At 48.3% G+C, this 18902-nt stretch overlaps 1 protein-coding gene across 6 annotated transcripts in view; it reads right to left on the reverse strand.

Moving 5' to 3' along the window:
• The window catches only part of CENPT (centromere protein T), a 1770416-nt gene that overhangs the window by 1165350 nt on the left and 586164 nt on the right, over window positions 1-18902 (reverse strand). For all 6 annotated transcript variants that reach the window (XM_069655330.1, XM_069655348.1, XM_069655339.1 and 3 more), the window contains exon 10: window positions 16189-16331. In XM_069655330.1, the coding sequence (XP_069511431.1) occupies window positions 16189-16331 (143 nt within the window). The remainder of the gene's footprint in view (window positions 1-16188; window positions 16332-18902) is intronic.

An 18902-nucleotide genomic window follows, 5' to 3' on the forward strand; every position in this document is an offset into this window, starting at 1 on the left:
CCGGCCCAAATCTGGAGCAATCAGGATCATGGCGATTCCAAACCTCCTCAAACTCCTAACAACATGAGGGATGGCAGAAACCGTTGGGCACGCATATAGAAGAGGAAAGTTCTAGATCACTATAAACGCATCCCCTAGTTTCCTCTTTGGGATATTCTGTGGAGCAGGACAGCTTACATTCCTGTTGAAGCTGGATGCGACTTCCTCAGAGTGTCTGCTGTCATATTTTCGATCCCAGCTAGATGGACTGCTGACAAGGAGATCCGGTTCTTTAATGCCCAAAAACTGAGCAGCATGGACCACTTCAACTATCATCAATCTATTTTTAGTATCCCTGTCCTGGGGTAAGGAAGGGTTGGCACTTGATTTTGCATCCGGCGTGGCTGCTTGCACCACTAGGCTTTCCGGGCTAGGAGGCCTTGACAAAATGTCAGGTTCTGTGGACGCTGGTTTATACTTAAGGAGGTCACCACGTATTGCTGGCGCTGAACAGGTTTTACCACAGCGCTCCAATATAAGGTGCTTAAGAGCAGCATGGAATGGCAGGACTGGCTCTTTTGGCGGCCCCTTATGCAAAAGGTCAGTGAGGTTGTATTCTGGAACGTCCTTCAATGTGGGACCCCATGCACGGGCTTTGAAAACCTAACCCACAACTGCAGTATTGGTGGCATTAGGGTCTTGATGTGTGAATTCCACCTCAGGAGCACAGGTTTTTCGGGGTGCGGGATGAGTCCCCCCTAGAGTTCTTGATGGCTTGTCAGGCGCAGTGGCATATGTCTTCCTTTTTGCTTTTGGCTCAGAAGTGGAGGCCAAGGGAGCTGCCTTACTAAAGACTACTACTATCATTTTACGGAATTCCTTCAATTTCTCCACGGGAGCAGTCATAAATGGGTATAGTATCTGCCTATCATGCGAGAAGTCCATCGAAGAGTGTCTATGCTGCTGCTTCTTCTAGGTCTGGGAGCGGGATCTCATCCTCTGCTTTCTCCATCTTTTCTTGGCTAGATCAGGTGACTGATCAGTCGACTCTGAGCCTTTTCCCATGGACAAAAGTTTTTCGATGGACTGGTGCTGGGGAATTTGAACAAGAATTGTCTGAGAGCCACATTCTATTATGTTACCTTTAATTCTTTGCACATTATCGACTGGCACGCACCGCAATTGGTTACCTCGTGATCATAGCCGAGACGCCATAAGCAAATCCTGTGAGGATCAATGAACAATATTTTAGCATCCCAGTCCTCAAACACTTGAAGCTGTAAGGGTTCGGGGTCGACATTTGGAAGAGAAAATTCATATTTGTCAATTACTTCAGAATTTCTCAGAGGTGTGAAGTTGTTGTAAGCGTTCTGGGCATGCAGAGAAAAGTAACTGTGGTTAGGGGGCGCAGTGCAGGCTATTTATAATGGCATTGATGTCACATCTGGCCCTGATGCCGACACAAAAGGTTTCTGAAATCTGGTGCTGCCAAAAAATATATCTAAAATGAGGAATCTATTGGAGGACACAATCCATTAGAAGAACAAGTTACTTTCTTACCTGGTAACGTTCTTTCGATGGGATGTTTCGCCGATGTATTCCACATCTATGACAGACTCCCAAAGCAGTACCAACATATGGAGGAGGGAAAAGAATTTAGAATATTAGAATGCCCAATTAAATTGCAGAATAAAAGGACTGCCTTGTGAAAGGCCAGATCTTGCCCATGGATAGAATCCAAGGAGTAGTGTTTGACAAAAGTATGGACAGAGGCCCATGTGGCTGCTTCACAAATGTGACGAATGGGGACACCCCTCTGCAGAGCAGTAGAGGCAGCCACACCTCTAGTAGAATGGGCCTGTAAGCCTACCGGAGGGTCCTTATCCACCAAGCGGTAACATTCAGAAATTGTCAAGATAATCTATCTAGACAAAGTCTGCTTAGTAATAGCTTGTCTCAAACGCCTTCCAGCGTATCCTACAAAGAGTTGATCGTCCACTGTGACACGGGACATGCGTGAGATGTAGAAACTTAAAGCTCTCCTAGGATCCAACCTATGGAGCCTCTCCTCTTCCTTACCAGGATGTGGAGGAGCATAGAACGCCAGAAGAATGACCTTCTGGCTTAAATTAAATTCCGACACAACTTTCGGAAGAAAAGAAGGACGAACCCTAAGGACAACCATGTCCTTATGAAACACCGTGAAGGGTGGCTTAGCAGATAGTGCCTGCAACTCACTCTGCGAGTGGAAGTAACCGCAACTAAAAATACAGTTTTAAGGGTCAACCGTCTCAAAGGACAAGAATGTAAAGGCTCAAATGGAGCACCCATTAGGAATTTTCGAACCAATCCCAACCGGGCACCTGGAAAGGTGACGGTGGGAACACATTAGTGAGCCCTTTCAGAAACTACGAAATTAAAGGAATCTTAAAGTAAGAACACTCCTCAGACGAGCGCTTAAATATAGACAGCGCCTCCAAGTTACCTTTAATGGTACCCACTTGCAGGCCCTTGTGGGCTAACGAAAGCAAAAAAGACAGAACCACAGGAATGGCACATGAAAAAGGATCCACATTCTGAACCCTGCACCAGTCGCAGAACTTTTTCCAATGGCAACGGTACAGGGACTTTGTTGCAGGCCTTCTGGCCAAAAGCAACACCTCCATCACGTCTTCAGGGAGGTCCCAATCCTTATACCTCAACCTTTCAGAAGCCCAGCATGAAGGTTGAGGGACTTGACCTCTGGATGGAGAACCAGACCCCCCCCTCCCGTGAGAGCAGATCGTCTCGGTAGGGAAGACGGCGTGGAGGGCAGATGGACATGTCGAGAAGGTCTGGGTACCACGTTCTCCGGGCCCATGCTGGAGCAATGTGGATCATTCGGGAACCGAACCTCTGTTAACTCCTCAGCACTTGCGGAATGACAGGGACTGGAGGAAACGCGTACAGCAGTGGGAAGGACCACTCCACTAAGAATGCGTCCCCTAAGGCTCCTCTTGGAGGAAATACCTGCGAGCAGAACCTTTCGCACTTCCAGTTGACACTGGTGGCGAAGAGATCCACTTGAGGGGTTCCCCAAAGGGCGAAGATCTCCAGGAGAATCTCCTGAGCCAGTTCCCACTCGTGAGAGACCGTGCTCTGCCTGCTCAGAGCGTCCGCCGCCTCGTTTCGTCTCCGGGCAGATGAACTGCCGAGATCGAAATTTCCCGCTGGATGGCCCAGAACCAGAGCTGCATCGTCTCTCTGCGCAGAGGAAATGACCCTGCCCCACCCTTTTTGTTGAGGTAGTGCATGGCCACTGTGTTGTCCGTCAGGATCAGGACATTCTTCCCTCGCACAGTCGGCAGAAAAGCCTTCAGAGCTAGCCTGATGGCCCTCAGCTCCAACAGATTGATATGGACTCTGGACTCCGATGGAGACAACTGACCGCTGACTGTTAACTCTTGGTATGAGCTCCCCATCCCGTGAGGGATGCATCCGTCACGATCGTCACCTCCGGCCAGGGTAGCCAAAATGGAGCCCCATTCATCAGATTGCCTTCGACGGCCCACCACAGGAGATCCTGGGCGACTGAGGTCGGCACCTGAACGGGATCCGACATCCTGCCGGAGGACTGCGACAACTGCATCTTGAGAGCCCACTGCAGAGATCTCATCCTTAGCCTGGCCTCTGGCACCAGGAGAATGCAGGATGCCATGAGGCCGAGCAACCTCAAGAACTCAAACGCCGGGAGACTCTGGGCATGTTGAAACTTTTGCACCATCTGCAGAATGTGATGAGCCCTCACCTGGGGAGGGAAACACTGTCCCAGGGATGTGTCGAGCACTGCTCCGATGTACTGGAGCCGCTGGGTTGGCGTCAAGTGGGACTTCTTTAAGTTGAGGGAGAAGCCCAGCCTGTGAAGGGAGTGGCAGGAGACTGACAGATGATCCAGGACTTGCTCGGGAGAGCGCGCCCTGATCAACCAATCGTCCAGGTGGGGGTAGTCGTGAATCCCCCCTTTCCTGAGATACGCTGCCACCACCACCATGAGCTTGGTGAAGACCCTCGGGCGGAGGTCATTCTGAACGGCAGGACCTGAAACTGACAGTGCGAGTCGCCAACCGCGAACATCAGGTACTTCTTGTGCTTGAGATGAATCGGCACATGAAAATAAGCGTCCTTGAGGTCGAGAGACACCAACCAGTTCTGAAGTTGAAGGGCCTGGAAGACTGCGAGAGAGTAACCATCTTGAACTTGTCCTTCCTCAGGAGCTTGTTCAAACCACGCAAGTCCATGATGGGTCTCAATCCCCAGTCTTTTTTCTAAATAAAATAATGTGGGGAATACCATCCCTTGTTCCTCTCCGCTACAGGCACCAGTTCTATGGTGCCTTTCTCCAGCAGGGATTTGATTTCCTGCGCAAGGAGCGGATCCAGACTCTTCAAAGAGAGATTCCCTGGTGGATTGTCGTGAGGCCTCTGCCGGAAAGGAAGACCGTAGCCGTGGGCTATGATCTCCAGAGCCCACATATCTGAAGTAATGACCGCCATTCTACAAGATGCTGCGCCAGCCTTCCCCCAACCGGCGATGCATTGGCCTCATGACTGAGCAGAAGCGGCTGCGGCCTGGCTTGCACATCAGGAGCAAACCCCGACTTCCTCAAACACGAAAACCTGCTTATCACAGTGCTCGCCGCCATGGACCGGCTAACACAGTCTGACATGTCCAACCCCGACTGAACGGACTCACACATGGCATCCTTGCCATCCTGAATAATAGCAAGAAAACCATCCCGTTCGTCCCTTTCGGGAATATGTTCAGCCGCTAATGAAATACTTTTCCACAGTGTGCGCGTGAAACATGACAAGGCACATACGGAGTTGGCAGCCTGAAGAGCCATACCCCCTGAAGAAAACACTTTCTTCGCCCAGCCATCAAAACGCTTGTCGTCCCTATCAGGAGGGATGGTAGGATACGACGCCTGCTTTGGTGGGGCCGTAGCTGCCTGCACCACCAAACTCTCCGGAGTGGGGTGCGTGGTCAAGTAGCAGGGGTCACTACTGGCTGGGCGGTATTTTTGCGGCAAAGACTTGCCCACTGCCGGGAGACTCTCCAGAGCAGTCCAAGGCGCTGCCACCCTTCTTTGCAGAGCCATATGGAATGGCAGTACCGGGTCAGTGGGTGGACCTTGGTCGAGGATATCCGTCAGGTCATCCTGCACAAAATCAACTGGGGGCGCCGACCACCCCAAGTAGTCCGTGACCCTCGACATAAGGCGCTGGTACGATGGCTCGGCATGGGTACCAGACTCAGGCCTACAGAACTTCACCTCCGGAGAGGTGTCCAGACCACTGGCGTCATGCAGTGACTGACGCAAGTCCTCAATCTGGCTATGACCAGAAAGAATCTCATCTGGTACCGTGTCCGGAACCAACCCATTTTCAGAACTCTCTTCCACCTCGGAAATATACTATAGGCTGGAAAGTGGGCAAAGAATACGGGAGAAAGACATGTTTTGCCTCGGCCAGACTTTTCTAGGGGGTTCCCCCATGCCACGGGGTACCTCCGACACCACAGCCTCGAAAGGCGTCGAGGGCGTCGAGTGAAACGACGTCGAGCGCAGCGCCTACAGCATCGACGGCCTCGCCACAGGCCTCGAGGGCGGAGCCCCGAGGGTGTCCTTCGACAGCCTGGATGCCGACTTCCTCGGAGGCGGAGCCTCGAGAGAGTCCGTCGACGACCTCGGCGCCACCAGCGTCGACGTCTTCTTCGAAGACTTCACAGGTGCACACGGGCTTGAGCGCTTTGAGGACCGGGACCTGGAACGGGCATGACTGGAACAATTCCCCTTGTCCGAGCGGGACCTCTCCCGCGAATCGTGCCGACCACCCGAGCCCGAAGGCGTACGAACGGTGTCTCCAGTACAGTCACGACCGACCCCTCTCGGAGGCGCGGACGGACCGGAGCCCTGCGATTCAAGAATCGCCAACATTTTCTTCCAGAAGGAAGCCCATTCCTCCGGAGAGTAACCCTTGGTGGGATAAGAAACCCGCCGACGGGCAGAGTCCTCGACGAGGACGGGGAAGGCGACCGATGACGGCACTTCCGGGAGTGCCTCAAAGAGGCAGAGGAGTGGCGGGACCCACTCCGGGACCGAGACCCCCTAGACGTACGACTACGATGCAGAGAGTCGCCCCTCGAATCGTCCGTCGAAAGCCCAGTGGACCTCGCCTTCCGGGGCTTGGACACCTTACCAACCGACAGCTTCTTCTTACGTTCCCACAAGGCCTTGGACGTAAGTGACTGGCAGTCCACACAATCATCCATGTCGTGGGCCTCCCCGAGGCACCAGATGCAGGCGTCGTGCCTGTCCGTCACCGACATCTTGGACCCGCAGTCCCCACACTTCTTGAAGCCCGGACGCGGGGTGGAAGAAGAGGAAGACATCCCAATAATACTCACAAACGAACAGGTTCGAAGAACCGAAAGAACAGAAAGCCCAAAGAGTCGAGGCGCGCCGAGTTCTCCGAAGCAAACACGTTTGCGGAAAAAAAGGAACTGAGGCTACGGGCGTCGTGCGTCCTACTTATAACAACCGGTGACGTCGGCTCGACGGAGGCCCTCGAGGACAGCGTATTGACGTCATCGACGCAGGACGCAGAGGCCGAAAATTTTCCAAAGCAGCACATTGATGTGGAATACGTCGGAGGAACCAATCCCTTCAAACCAAAAGTTTTAGCAAATCATTTACATGATCTACATTCAGGAATTCTGAAACGCAAGTAGCTAACAGAACCCCTAACTAAACAGGCAAGTCATTTGAGAAGAGAGTGAATTGCGACGACTTGCAGGATTTAGTCAGTTCTCCTCATGGGGGAGCCTTTCCTTGTTAGGCTTGGAATGTGAGACCACTACACAACATTCCCTCTACAGGTGGCGGCAAGCGGGACCGCACAGGGAGAAACCCCCCGCCCCCATACTCCCTTGGGGAAAAGGACTCACGTTCCGATAAGGAACTCCCTTTTCATCTCATGCCTAAGTCTGATAAATCCATACCAGTTGATAGAAAACCAGAATCCTCCTACATCTGCTATCGCTGTCCAGTCATTTGGTCAAAAGACATTTGGTCGAAAGACAAATGGTCGACGGAATTTGGTCGAAAACCAAATGGTCGAATTTTTTATTTATTTATATATATTTTTTTAGGTTTTCGTTTAGGGAAAAAAGGGGGGTTTTTTTTAGAAAAAAAGGGGGAACCCCACCAAAAAAAAAAAAAGTGAAAATAAAAAAAAAAAAAAAATGACCAATGACTGGTAACCTCTGCTATCATGATGATGTTGCAGAAGATAAACACTTGCCTAATACTGAGATGAGTAAAACCACAAGGATGATGAAGAATAAGTACCGGTTAGGTACTGGGTCAAAGAAACTCAAGGGAGATACAATAGACTACCATGAGAAACGGGAGAAGCCCAAGTGCATCAACATAAAAAAAGGAGGAATCAGAGAAAGAGAGAGACCCGGGAGATTCAAATCAGCTGGACAGGAGAAGCTGGGAACCAGGCGAGAAGCAGTGTTTCACGCAGGCGAACAGCGAGGTGAAGGAAATGCACGAGTTGCACTGTGTGTGCTGCAGACCAGAAGTTTGCCAGTCCGAGAACGGTTTCAGGAGGGATTCTCAGGGGAGGCTAAAGGAAAGCCGTGGCTGGGAAGTGCCCAAACTACCACAAACAACCTGGAGAGCCTACCTTCCTGAAGGAAGTCCCAGGAGAAAGTCATGACAGAAAAGTGGTGGTGGTGGTGGGAAGGGGAAACAGTCCTTTAGATGCCAAAACCAGACTGAGAGGAAGACACTGAACCGTGTCAAAGGAAGGAGAAGGAGCAAACACGAGAGCCAACCTGACGAACCACAGAGAAATTACAAATATGGAGTACCGACCTAGTGACGCAGCCCTATTGCAACACAGGTAACGGGGAGCGCCCGGGGAAAGAGGCATATCTAATGAGGGGCACAATCATATTCGTCATTGAACGAGATATGAATAGAACAATTGGAGCCAACCTACTCATCCCAGTGAATGGTTCAAACCTGAGAAAAGTAAAGAGTATACAGGGACTCACCCTACTCATTCCAGTGAAGGAAAGGATAATAAAAGTAAGGAAACTGGTCACTCGGTGCATCAACACAGATCCCAGTGAGGAGTCAATAATACAAGAGATCACAAAAAGCAATAAAAGAGAAGAACAAGTTACTTACCAACTGGTAACATTCTTTCGAATGGATGTTCCTCCAACGTATTCCTCATCTTAGATGTATTCCATCCAGCTTTAGCTGCTTCGGCAAACATTTCTCGGCCGAGGGCGCTGTACGTCGAGTCGATGGTCCCTCGAAGGCCTCCGTCGAGGGTGATGTCATTGGGTATACAAGTAGCACGCGCGGCGCCCGTTGGCCTCAGTTCTGTTTTTCCCTCCTCACTCTTGTTCTACTATGTAGATTGTGCTGGTAGTCAGGTATCAGCCTTGCGAGAGTTGAAGTGGCAATAACACGGAAAAAATCTACAAAGGGGTAGGCTGGGGGGGAGATGAGGAATACGTTGGAGGAACATCCAATCGAAAGAACGTTACCAGTTGGTAAGTAACTTGTTCTTCGAGTGGATTGTGTCCTCCAACGTATTCCTCATCTTAGATAGACTCCCAAAGCAGTATGGACAATTCTCTGGAGGAGGGAGTAGATTATATTTTATTGACACCTTTAAATGGCAGAATATAGTACTGCTTTACCAAAATTCAGTTCCTTAGACTGGGAAGCATCTAGACTATAGAATTTTGAAAAGGTATGCAGCGAAGACCAAGTTGCTGCTTCACAAAATGATTTTATGGGAACGCTTCTTTGAAGGGCTGTCGAAGAGGCGATGCCTCTGGTGGAATGAGCCCTTAAACCTTCTGGTGTGTCTTTCTCTGCTAATCTGTAGCATTCTGAAATGCAAAGCACAATCCAACGTGATATGCTTTGTTTTGACACCGATTGACCCAATTTCCTTCCGGTGTCGCCAATGAAAAGTTGATTATCCACTCTAAGCTTGGAAAGCCTAGAAATGTAAAAGCTTAGAGCTCTTCTCGGGTCCAACCTGTGCAATCTTTCCTCCTCCTTACTAGGATGAGGTGGAGGGTAGAATGCGGGTAGAACAGTTTTCTGATTTAAATGAAAATCGGACACAACTTTAGGTAGAAGTGAGGGTTTAACCCTTAATACCACTTTGTCCCTATGGAACACAGTATAGGGTGGCCCAGAAGACAGTGCCCGCAATTCGCTCACTCTTCTTGCAGATGTTAAAGCAACTAGGAAAGCAGTTTTCCATGTCAGTAATATTAATGGATAAGTGTGCAAGGGTTCAAAAGGGGCACACATTAAGAATTTTAGAACCAGATTAAGATCCCAAATTGGTACTTGGAAAGGATAAGGAGGAAACACATTGGTGAGTCCTTTTAAGAATTGTACTACTAAAGGAATTTTGAAATAGGAGCATTCTTCTGACGAGCACTTGAAGATGGAAAGCGCTGCAAGATAACCTTTAATGGTCCCAACATTTAGACCTCTATGTGCTAGGGACAAGAGGAAGGACAGTACTTCCGGAATAGAACATAGAAAAGGATCAACATTCTTTTCTCTGCACCAGTTGCAAAACTTTTTCCAACGGCAACGGTATAGAGATTTTGTTGCTGGCCTTCTTGCCGAAAGCAACACCTCCATGGTGTCATCTGGAAGGTTCCAATCCTTGAATCTCAGCCTATCAGATAATAAGCGTGAAGGTTGAGAGTCTTGACCTCTGGATGGAGAACCCGACCTTCCATTTGTGAGAGAAGGTTCTCTTTCTGAGGAAGACGTACCGGGGTACAGAGGGACATGTCTAGAAGGTCCAGGTACCACGTTCTCCTGGCCCAATCCGGGGTAATTAAGATCATGCGGCTTCCGAACCATCTCAGTCTCCTGATGACCTGAGGAATGATGGGAATCGGAGGGAACATGTATAATAGTGGGAAATTCCACTCCACCACGAACGCGTCCCCTAGGGCTCCTCTCATGGGAAATTCCCTTGAGCAATACCTTTCGCACTTCCGGTTGATTCTGGTCGCAAATAGGTCTACTTGAGGGGTTCTGCAAAGGGGGCGAAGATCTCTTGAATGACTTCCTGAGCCAGTTCCCACTCGTGGGACACCGTGTTCTGCATGCTCAGAGCGTCCACCGTCATATTCTCCTCCCCGGCTAGATGAACTACAGTTAAGGAGATTCCTTCTTGAATTGCCCAATACCAGAGCTGCATTGCCTCTCTGCATAGAGGTAGTGACCCTACACCACCTCTTTTGTTCAGATAATGCATGGCCACTGTGTTGTCCGTCATTATCAGGACATTTTTTTCTCTGACAGATGGTAGAAAAGCCTTCAGCGCAGGTCTGATTGCTCTCAGCTAAAAGGTTGATGTGTAGTTTGGACTCCGATGGAGACCAGCGACCGCTGATTGTCAGATCATTGGCATGAGCTCCCCACCACATGAGTGAGGCGTCCGTCACTACTGTAATCTCCGGCCATGGTCGCCAAAAATGCTCTCCTTTTAGGATATTCTCTGTGCAAGTCCACCACAGAAGATCCTGCCGAACTTTGTCCGTAATCTGAAGAAAATCCGTCATTTGACCTGAGAACTGGGATCATTGAGTCTTTAGAGCCCATTGAAGGGATCTCATCCTCAGGCGTGCCTCTGGCACTAGGAAAACTCAAGATGCCATGAGGCCGAGTAACCTTAAGAAATCGTAGGCTTGGAGATTTTGGGCATTTTGGAATTTGGAAATCATCTGAAGAATGTCTTGAGCCCTCGACTTGGGAGGCAAACTCTTTCCCAAGGATGTGTCTAATACAGCCCCTATGTATTGGAGCTGTTTGGAAGGTGTCATTTGTGACTTCTTGAAATTGAGGGATAAACCCAGTTTATGGAGGAAGTAGCAGGTGACTTTCAGATGATCCAGTGCTTGTTCGGCAGATCGTGCCCTGATCAAACAATCGTCCAGGTAGGGGTAGACGTGAATCCCCCCCTCTCCTGAGGTGCGCTGCCACCACTACCATTAGCTTGGTGAAGACCCTCGGGCGGAGGTCAATGCGAATGGCAGGACTCGAAACTGATAGTGTGAGTCGCCAACTACGAACCTCAGGTATTTTCTGTGCTTGAGATGAATTGGCACATGAAAATAAGAATCTTGGAGGTCCAATGACACCAACCAATCCTGAAGTTGAAGGGCTTGAAGGATCTGAGAAAGAGTGACCATCTTGAACCTGTCCTTCCTGAGGAACTTGTTCAAGTTTCTTAAGTCCAAGATGGGTCTCAGTCCTCTGTCCTTTTTGGGAATCAAAAAGTACGGTGAGTACCATCCCTTGTTCCTCTCCGCTACAGGTACTGGCTCTATAGCAACTTTCTCCAGCAGGGTTAGAACTTCCTGCTGTAGGAGCGTGTCTGAAAACTTCAAAGGGTGTCTCCCTGGTGGATTGTTTTGAGGTTGCATTAGAAAAGGAAGGCAGTAACCTTAAGCTATTATTTCTAGAGCCCAAACATCTGAAGTAATGGCTTGCCATTCTTGCAGATGCTGTGACAGCCTGCCTCCCACAGGTGTCTTGTGATGCAAGTCCTCAAAGCCGTTTTGTGTCGGTTGCTGCTGCCGCTGATGGCAAAGAGGCTGCAGCTGGAGCTGGCTTTGCACGTTTTCCTCGTCCACCAAGAGTAGCCTTTCTCTGGCCATTCCTCTCGCCTTTCCATAGGAGGAGTAGTAACGATAGGATCGTCCCCTCCAAGATTGTCCTGGCGCATGAAAGGCTGAGGTTGCCTAATAGCAGCTCGTAAAGACTTGGCCGCTGCTTTTGAGGTCTGCAACCTCTCAAGGCTCTCTTCAGCCTTGCTGCCAAAAAGGTGAGACCCGTCAAAAGACAAGTTCAGAAAGCGGTTCTGTACGTCTGGTGCGAAACCCGACTTCCGTAACCACGCAAATCTGTGAATTACCGTGCTAGTACCCATGGACCTGCTCACACTACCTGCAGTGTCCAATCCAGATTGAAGGGATTCCTGCATGGCTTCCTTTCCATCTCTAACAATGGCTAGGAATCCTTCCCTTTCATCCCCTTCTGGTATGTGCTCTGCCGCCATTGCAATGCACTCCCACAGAGTGTACGAAAACTTTGCCAAGGCACATGTGGAGTTGGCTGATTTTAACGCCATACTCCCTGCTGAAAATACCTTGCATGCCCAGCCATCCACACGCTTATCGTCCCTGTCCGGAGGGATAGAAGGGTACGCCATTTTATTTGAGGCTGTGGCTGTCTGGACCACCAGACTCTCGGGAGTGGGATGTTTACACAGATAGCTGGGGTCGCTACTGGCAGGGCAGTATTTTGAAGGGATTTATTCACTGGAAGAATAGAATCCGGAGTCTCCCACTTTTTGGCCATCTTATTTTGCAAGGCTACATGGAAGGATAGGATTGGATCTTCGGTAGGACCATGGTCCAATATATCGGTCAAATCATCCTGGATGAATTGGGTTGGTGGTCTAGCACATCCTAAATAATCTACCATTTTGTCATTAGTTGACAGTATGAGGGACATGCTCCCCTGGTTCTGGCCTGCCAAAATCAGTTTCAGGAGATGCATCAATGCCACTTGCATTATGTAAGGATTCCACCAGATCCCTCATCCTGCTTTCTTCAGAAATCAGGCATTCTGGGACATTTGGGGTACCACATTCCAGTCCAAAGGGTACATTCTCCTCATCAGATCTCTCCTGTTCCTCAAAAATTGAGGTCAGGGACTTGAAAAATTCCTTCCTAGGAAGAGGTTTAAAAACCTTTTCTGGGAGAGGTGGGAGAGGTGTGTTAGTGGACCCTGAAGTCCCTGCCGTCTTATCTTTTCCTTTTTCTGGTTGAGTTGGCTGAACTGGAGCCTTTGGAACCTTTGGGGCCGAAGGCTTCGGGGTCAAAGTCGACAAAGGCGTCGATGGAATAGTGGTCGTCGACGGAGCCGGCGTTGAGCCGCTTTTCAAAGATTTGCCCTTCGAGGTGCATTGGGTTTTGGACGGCATCAGTGACCTCGAGCGTCGACTCGAGCGGTCTCTCTCGCTCGGCGTCCTGGAAGGTTCTCGATCCTTCCTTCTTCGATCACCCGGGCTCGAGGGCCTGCGAGTGTCGGAGCGATGACGCTCCCGGCCGGCTTCCGAAAAAGGCATGGAGCGGGGCTTCGCCTTCTCAAACACCTCCATCATTTTAACTCTGAATGCTTCCCACTCTTCGAAGGAAGAATGTTTTGTGGGGCATTTCATTCTTTTTGGGGATTCGTCCGAGGTGGAGGGAGACCTGTGGCACCTTTTTTTGATTTTTTCGTCGAAGACGACGAGCGATGGGAACCACTTCCGGACTTGGACCGATGCCTTTCGCGTCGAGGAGACTTCTCCTCACGGGACCTCGACTCGACGCTAGAGGTTTTCCAGTCAGATTTAGGACCTACCTGGAGTTTTCCCTTCCTCTCTCGCAAGGCCTTCCCCGTCATCGCCTGACACTTCGTACAGACCTCCATGTCGTGGCCTTCTCCGAGACACCACAGACATTCTCGGTGCGGGTCAGTGATGGACATTTTCGAACCGCACGCTTTACATTTTCTGAAACCCGATTGCGGGGTCGTAGTCGGCGTCGATGACGAGGACATATCGATATATATCAGTAATATTAACTGCATTTCACAGAACTCGAGGCGCTCTGTAAGGGAGTATTCTCATTTATGGCTAATTTCCCTCACCTAGTGAGTCCCCCAGCAGCTTTGCTTGACTTCTGGAGTTTATTTTTTTCCACTTGGTAAGAATAAGAGGTTTTCCCCCACTCTTTCCTGTGTTTTGCTATATGTTTCTACCTGTTTTTGTGATTGTGGACTAAGTACACCACTTCAGTAGCCCCCTTCTTTTTGTGTGTCACACAGCACCTTCAGTGCCGTGGCACCGGGTTGTCTTTGAGAATCCCCTCGACTCCATTTCTGAGGCGACTACCTTCACCCAGAAAAGGGTAAAGTTACCATTAACTTTACTTAGTCAATCTACCACAGATCCAGTACACCCCATCTTCCATGGAGTACTGGAAAGGGTTAGTTCGTATTCCTTTGTATCTGTACCTCCTAGAGCATTGTTTCGCGCTTTTAACATTTAGACTTGCTGGTGGCAGTGGTATCTCCCCTAACTTTTCTACTGCGATTATATTAGATAAACGTGGTACTGTTCTTGGCTATTATATTAGCCTCGAACATAAACCTGCTTGACCAAATCGTCCTATTGGGTTTATTCGCCATTTCTTTTTGTTAAAATCCTTCTTGTGTTTTACTTTGCGCGGCAAACTAGGTTCGCCTTCTTTGTTCACTGTCTTTTGGCGGGCTTCTGCACGGAAGCCCTCCTCAAGGCGCCTGGGTGTCTAGGTGGGCTGAATGTGAGGGAGGGGTGTAGTCACCCCCTGCACAGGGTATCCTAGGAAACCCAAGTCGCACTTTGTCATGATTGGCCAGGGTAGTTGTCCGGGCTGGACAACCCCCCTGCTGGGTGATTGACAGCTAGGCTGTGTGAATGGGTTTTTTTCGCATAAAAGGCAGGTCTCTTGGACTAGAAGTCAGAGAGTCGCTGTGTGAATGGGTTTTTTTCGCTAAAAAGGCAGGTCTCTTGGACTAGAAGTCAGAGAGTCGCTACTGGAACTACAAGGAACCGAAGAGAAGCGGAGCACACCTTTTATTCTTCGTCGCTGCTGCCGGCTTCATTCCTGTGTGGTGCAGATCCCCTTCAGACGTCCTCCTTCACAACGAAGCTCCAGGAATCGTGGGTCTGCGGGAAACCAACAGGAACAAGTGCCAGGGCACCAGCTGCATCATTGGAACAAGGTACTGTCTTCTACTTGAGGAAACTGGGTGAACCCCTTTTCTTCATTTCCAAGGCTTGCCCTTGTCTTCCCTCCTTCTTATAACTTTTGCTTCCGAACATTGACAATACCGAAGTACTTTTTGGCTACGTTGAATCGCGAACTGTCTGACACTGTTATCTTCGGCAACAGACCCCGGCGTCTTTCGACTCTGGCTCCGGCCCTTTGACTTTGCAAGGGCACTGCACGGGATTCTGCCTAACACACGCCAAATCTCCGAAGCATGCACCGCACAAAAAACAAACTGAGGCCAACGGGCGCCACGCGTGCTACTTGTATACCCGATGACGTCACCATCGACGGAGGCCTTCGAAGGACCATCGACTCGACATCCACGCACCGCGCCCTCTACCGAGAATTTTTTTTCAAAGCAGCTAAAGCTGGAGGGAATACATCTAAGATGAGGAATACGTTGGAGGACACAATCCACTCGAAGAAACACCACTGGTGAAAATGGTGTTAGCAAAGGAGGATCTGTCAGACAAACTTGAGAGGAATAGAAGAAAGGATATCCAGGTGCTATTATATCCAAAGAGAGGAACTTGAGAAACCAAGGAGAAATAAAGAGAGGGACGTGGAGAAGTCCCCTCAGAGAACTGAATGAATTGTTGCAAGAAATAGCAAAGATCTATTTGAAGGTCTGGTAATGAAAATAAATTGCTGAAAAGCAATCCCAGGAAAAGGGAGTCATTATCCTGGTATTTAGCTAGTTAGGATAAGTCGTAGGGATAGAGTAGACTAGTTTTGGATGGAGGACAGACTTTTCATTTGGACATGAGAATGGACAAGCACAAGTTTAGTTCGGTTAGGTAGGAAAATCCTTAAAATAGGTAAAGGTAGGCATTTTCATATAATTTCTAATAAACATTATTTAAAATTACAAACCTTGGTCTGTCTCCTCCTTCTGACCTACCACAGAATCCTCTGCCACAAAAAACAATCCAATGTAAGGCAATAAAACGTATACCTAAGACCCTTATATCTCGTAACGCCGCCGCATCAGGGTTAGGCTGAATATTCCAGGCATGATCTAGGAAAAAGGTGTGGAAATACTGTACTTTCCTGAAGGCTACAACTAATGTTAAGTGCATTTCAAGAGGTTCAAAATCCGAACAGTGTCCTTAAGGAAATCTTTTTGCGACAAAACTACTAATATTGAAATTGAATGAAAACACCTTTTTAAACTAAAGTGCAATACAAACAAAATGAGCATTTTGTAAAAATGTACTTGTATAGCATAATAAGAACCTTTTAGCTGTTGGATGTTTTGATTTACTCTTTCTTCAAAATGTTCCACGTTGATGATCCTATGCTTCCTTGTCTTTCGAGATAAACCTTTCTTTTCAACCGATTCAGGTTCCAATGGGGTATCAAAGCCCAGTTTGAAGGACCTAGAAAAAATAGATGTCATAGTCACTTCTTGCAAAACTACACAAAAGATGGCATGGTAGTGTTGGGCCCATTCAAAGCACTAACAATATGTTTCTTGCTATTTCAGCAATACGTACTCTGTTACAAGCTTGCTCAAGAACTTCAACGGATACCTGCATATTCAAATCCCTTTCACTGCATCTACAAGGACCACTCTGCCACAAAAACAATCGTGCATGAATGGACAATACACAGTTTGAAGGCATTAGGAAGTAGACACAGACAACTGAGGAAAGTTTGGGTTACAAACATTTATTAAAATCACAAAGGGGTTGGAATGAGGCCTATCTTGCCCTATGCTAAAATGGGATTTCCCTACCTAAACTAAAACGAATGATAGTCTGTGTCAGGAAGTCCAAAGTAAATGTCTGTCTGTGTCCAAAGCCTATACTTGCCCTCACATCTATTTGTACAAACTGTGTAGGGATGTCAGCATCAAATGAAAATGTGTTCAAATAAATGTTCACAGCATCTTCCAGCTCTTGGTCAGAAAGGGGTTCTCCCTTCCCCAGGATTCCAAATAGTTCACTTTCAATCAAAATGGGTTCCCTTCCCCAAGATTTCGAGTCTCTCACTGTTTTCACAACAACACAATTCCTCAGAATTCTTCCCAGCTTTCAGGCTTTTTGGCTCTATCATCAATATTGTAAAGTTCAACTCTTGAAGTTCATAATGTACCAGTTTCTCTGGATATTCAACCATAAACATATAGATGAGTTAAGTGGCTTCTCTTTAGTGGAGTGTATTCCGTCTAGGCACAGTTGTCAGACCACACAGTCCACCCGTTACAGGTCATGCAACCGACACACCTGCTTGGCTTCTTTTCCAGTTACAATTCGTGCAGTCCTTTCAACACTTGTTTTGCCACCATTCACTTGTTGGATTATTCAACTTCTCACAGTATTGCCACAGTTTCAAATTTCAATTTGTACAGTTCCTCTCTTCCTTATGGCTCTTGCCAACGCTTGCTTTTTTCTGAGCTTGTACAATTCACAGTTCTTTATATTCAGTACCAATGCTTGCTTTCTTTTGATTCCAAGATTCACAGTTATTACTTTCCTTTGGTTCAGTATTCAAAACTTCAATTCATTAATATCAAAACAATGTAACTGCAAATTCCCATTTCATTCTCCTGTTGGGAATTTGCATCCTTCTCACAGGCTCTTCATTCATTTTAAAGTTTAATGCTTTTCAGGCCCTTCCGCGACCTTCCTAATTTCAATACAGTTCAGTATTCACAAACCGGTCCATTCATCAACCTTCACACATCATTGTAGTCGTCAAACAGCTATCTGAGTTTTACCTTTGGTCTGGCAATCCCATTGCCTCCATTGTCCTCCGCTCACTCGTTAGCGCTCCGACCGGCATTCACAACGTGGCTTGCACCAGAGCATTCAGGAGTCGTTCAGCCTTAATTGACTCAGCAAGCCCCTCTTCCTGGGCCTCCGACACCTCAGGTTACCGGAAAGAGTGCGTTCTTGACTCCAGGTGGTCGGCAGCCGGATCCTGCCACCGGAGACCTTCCGCCAACACCCGCCACAAACTGCTCCCGCTGCATTGACTCTGCAGCACCTTGGCAATTCGGACACACGTCTCCCTGCCATCACCTTCGGCTTCTCTGTCTGCAAGCATTCCACAGGTGATCTCATTAGCCTCACCTGAAGGGGCCATTTATACGGCCCCTTTGGCCTCAGGTGCAAGCCATCCACATTGATTTACCAACGGTCTTGTTACTCAGCATCCCTCTTCCTCGTCCCAGTACCAGAGTGGTGTTTATGTATGTTTGAATTAATAAAGGATTAATGGAAGTTCCTGTGTGGTCTCTTCCTTGTCGCAGTACCATAAGGATGTGCATTGGGAGAATGTTTTCTAACACAATGAGGAAGGGACTGGAAGTATCCTATAAAAGCCCAGGGGACATTTCATTCCTGATGAAAGGGAATTGGCGGATACTGTGTCTTAGCCAAGGGTGCCTCATACCCACTCCCCAAGTCTCCTCCTCCCAGGTGATACTCCCTCACATATCCACCCCCAGGGTCAGGATACAAAAGTGACAGCCTTTCCCTGGCCGCCTGGGGGGAGGATATTTTGGGGAAAGAAGTGAGGATGCCCTCAGATTCCTCATAACAGCTAGCGATAGAAAAGGTGTATAGCTACATTCTAACTTTTATACACAATCCACAATGTTAAGCTTAGACATGGAAAAACCTTATGTTCAGCTCACGATGCTATTAGAGAAAACTTTGAACATATGAAAATGTAAATCACATAGCCACCATTCAAGCTGTCCCTAGGGACCTTGCTTTCAAAGAATGACAGCTGCAAAGGACATTTTTTTAAGGATACGATAGAGCTTCAAATTTCGAAAGGGCTGCTACTGAAACTCCTTTTGTTAACTACTATAGAACGTATGCATAGACGGGGTGTTGAGGAGTTGCCCAGGTATCCACTCTAGAAATATTTTATTTATACTGCACACCGCTACAATTTGCAAAGTCTCCAGGCACATACGTGGCTCTGTAAGAAAGTGG

Source organism: Ambystoma mexicanum, chromosome 1p (assembly GCF_040938575.1).
Source record: "Ambystoma mexicanum isolate Mex_15411 chromosome 1p, UKY_AmexF1_1, whole genome shotgun sequence".
In the NCBI taxonomy this organism is placed as follows: Eukaryota; Metazoa; Chordata; class Amphibia; order Caudata; family Ambystomatidae; genus Ambystoma; species Ambystoma mexicanum.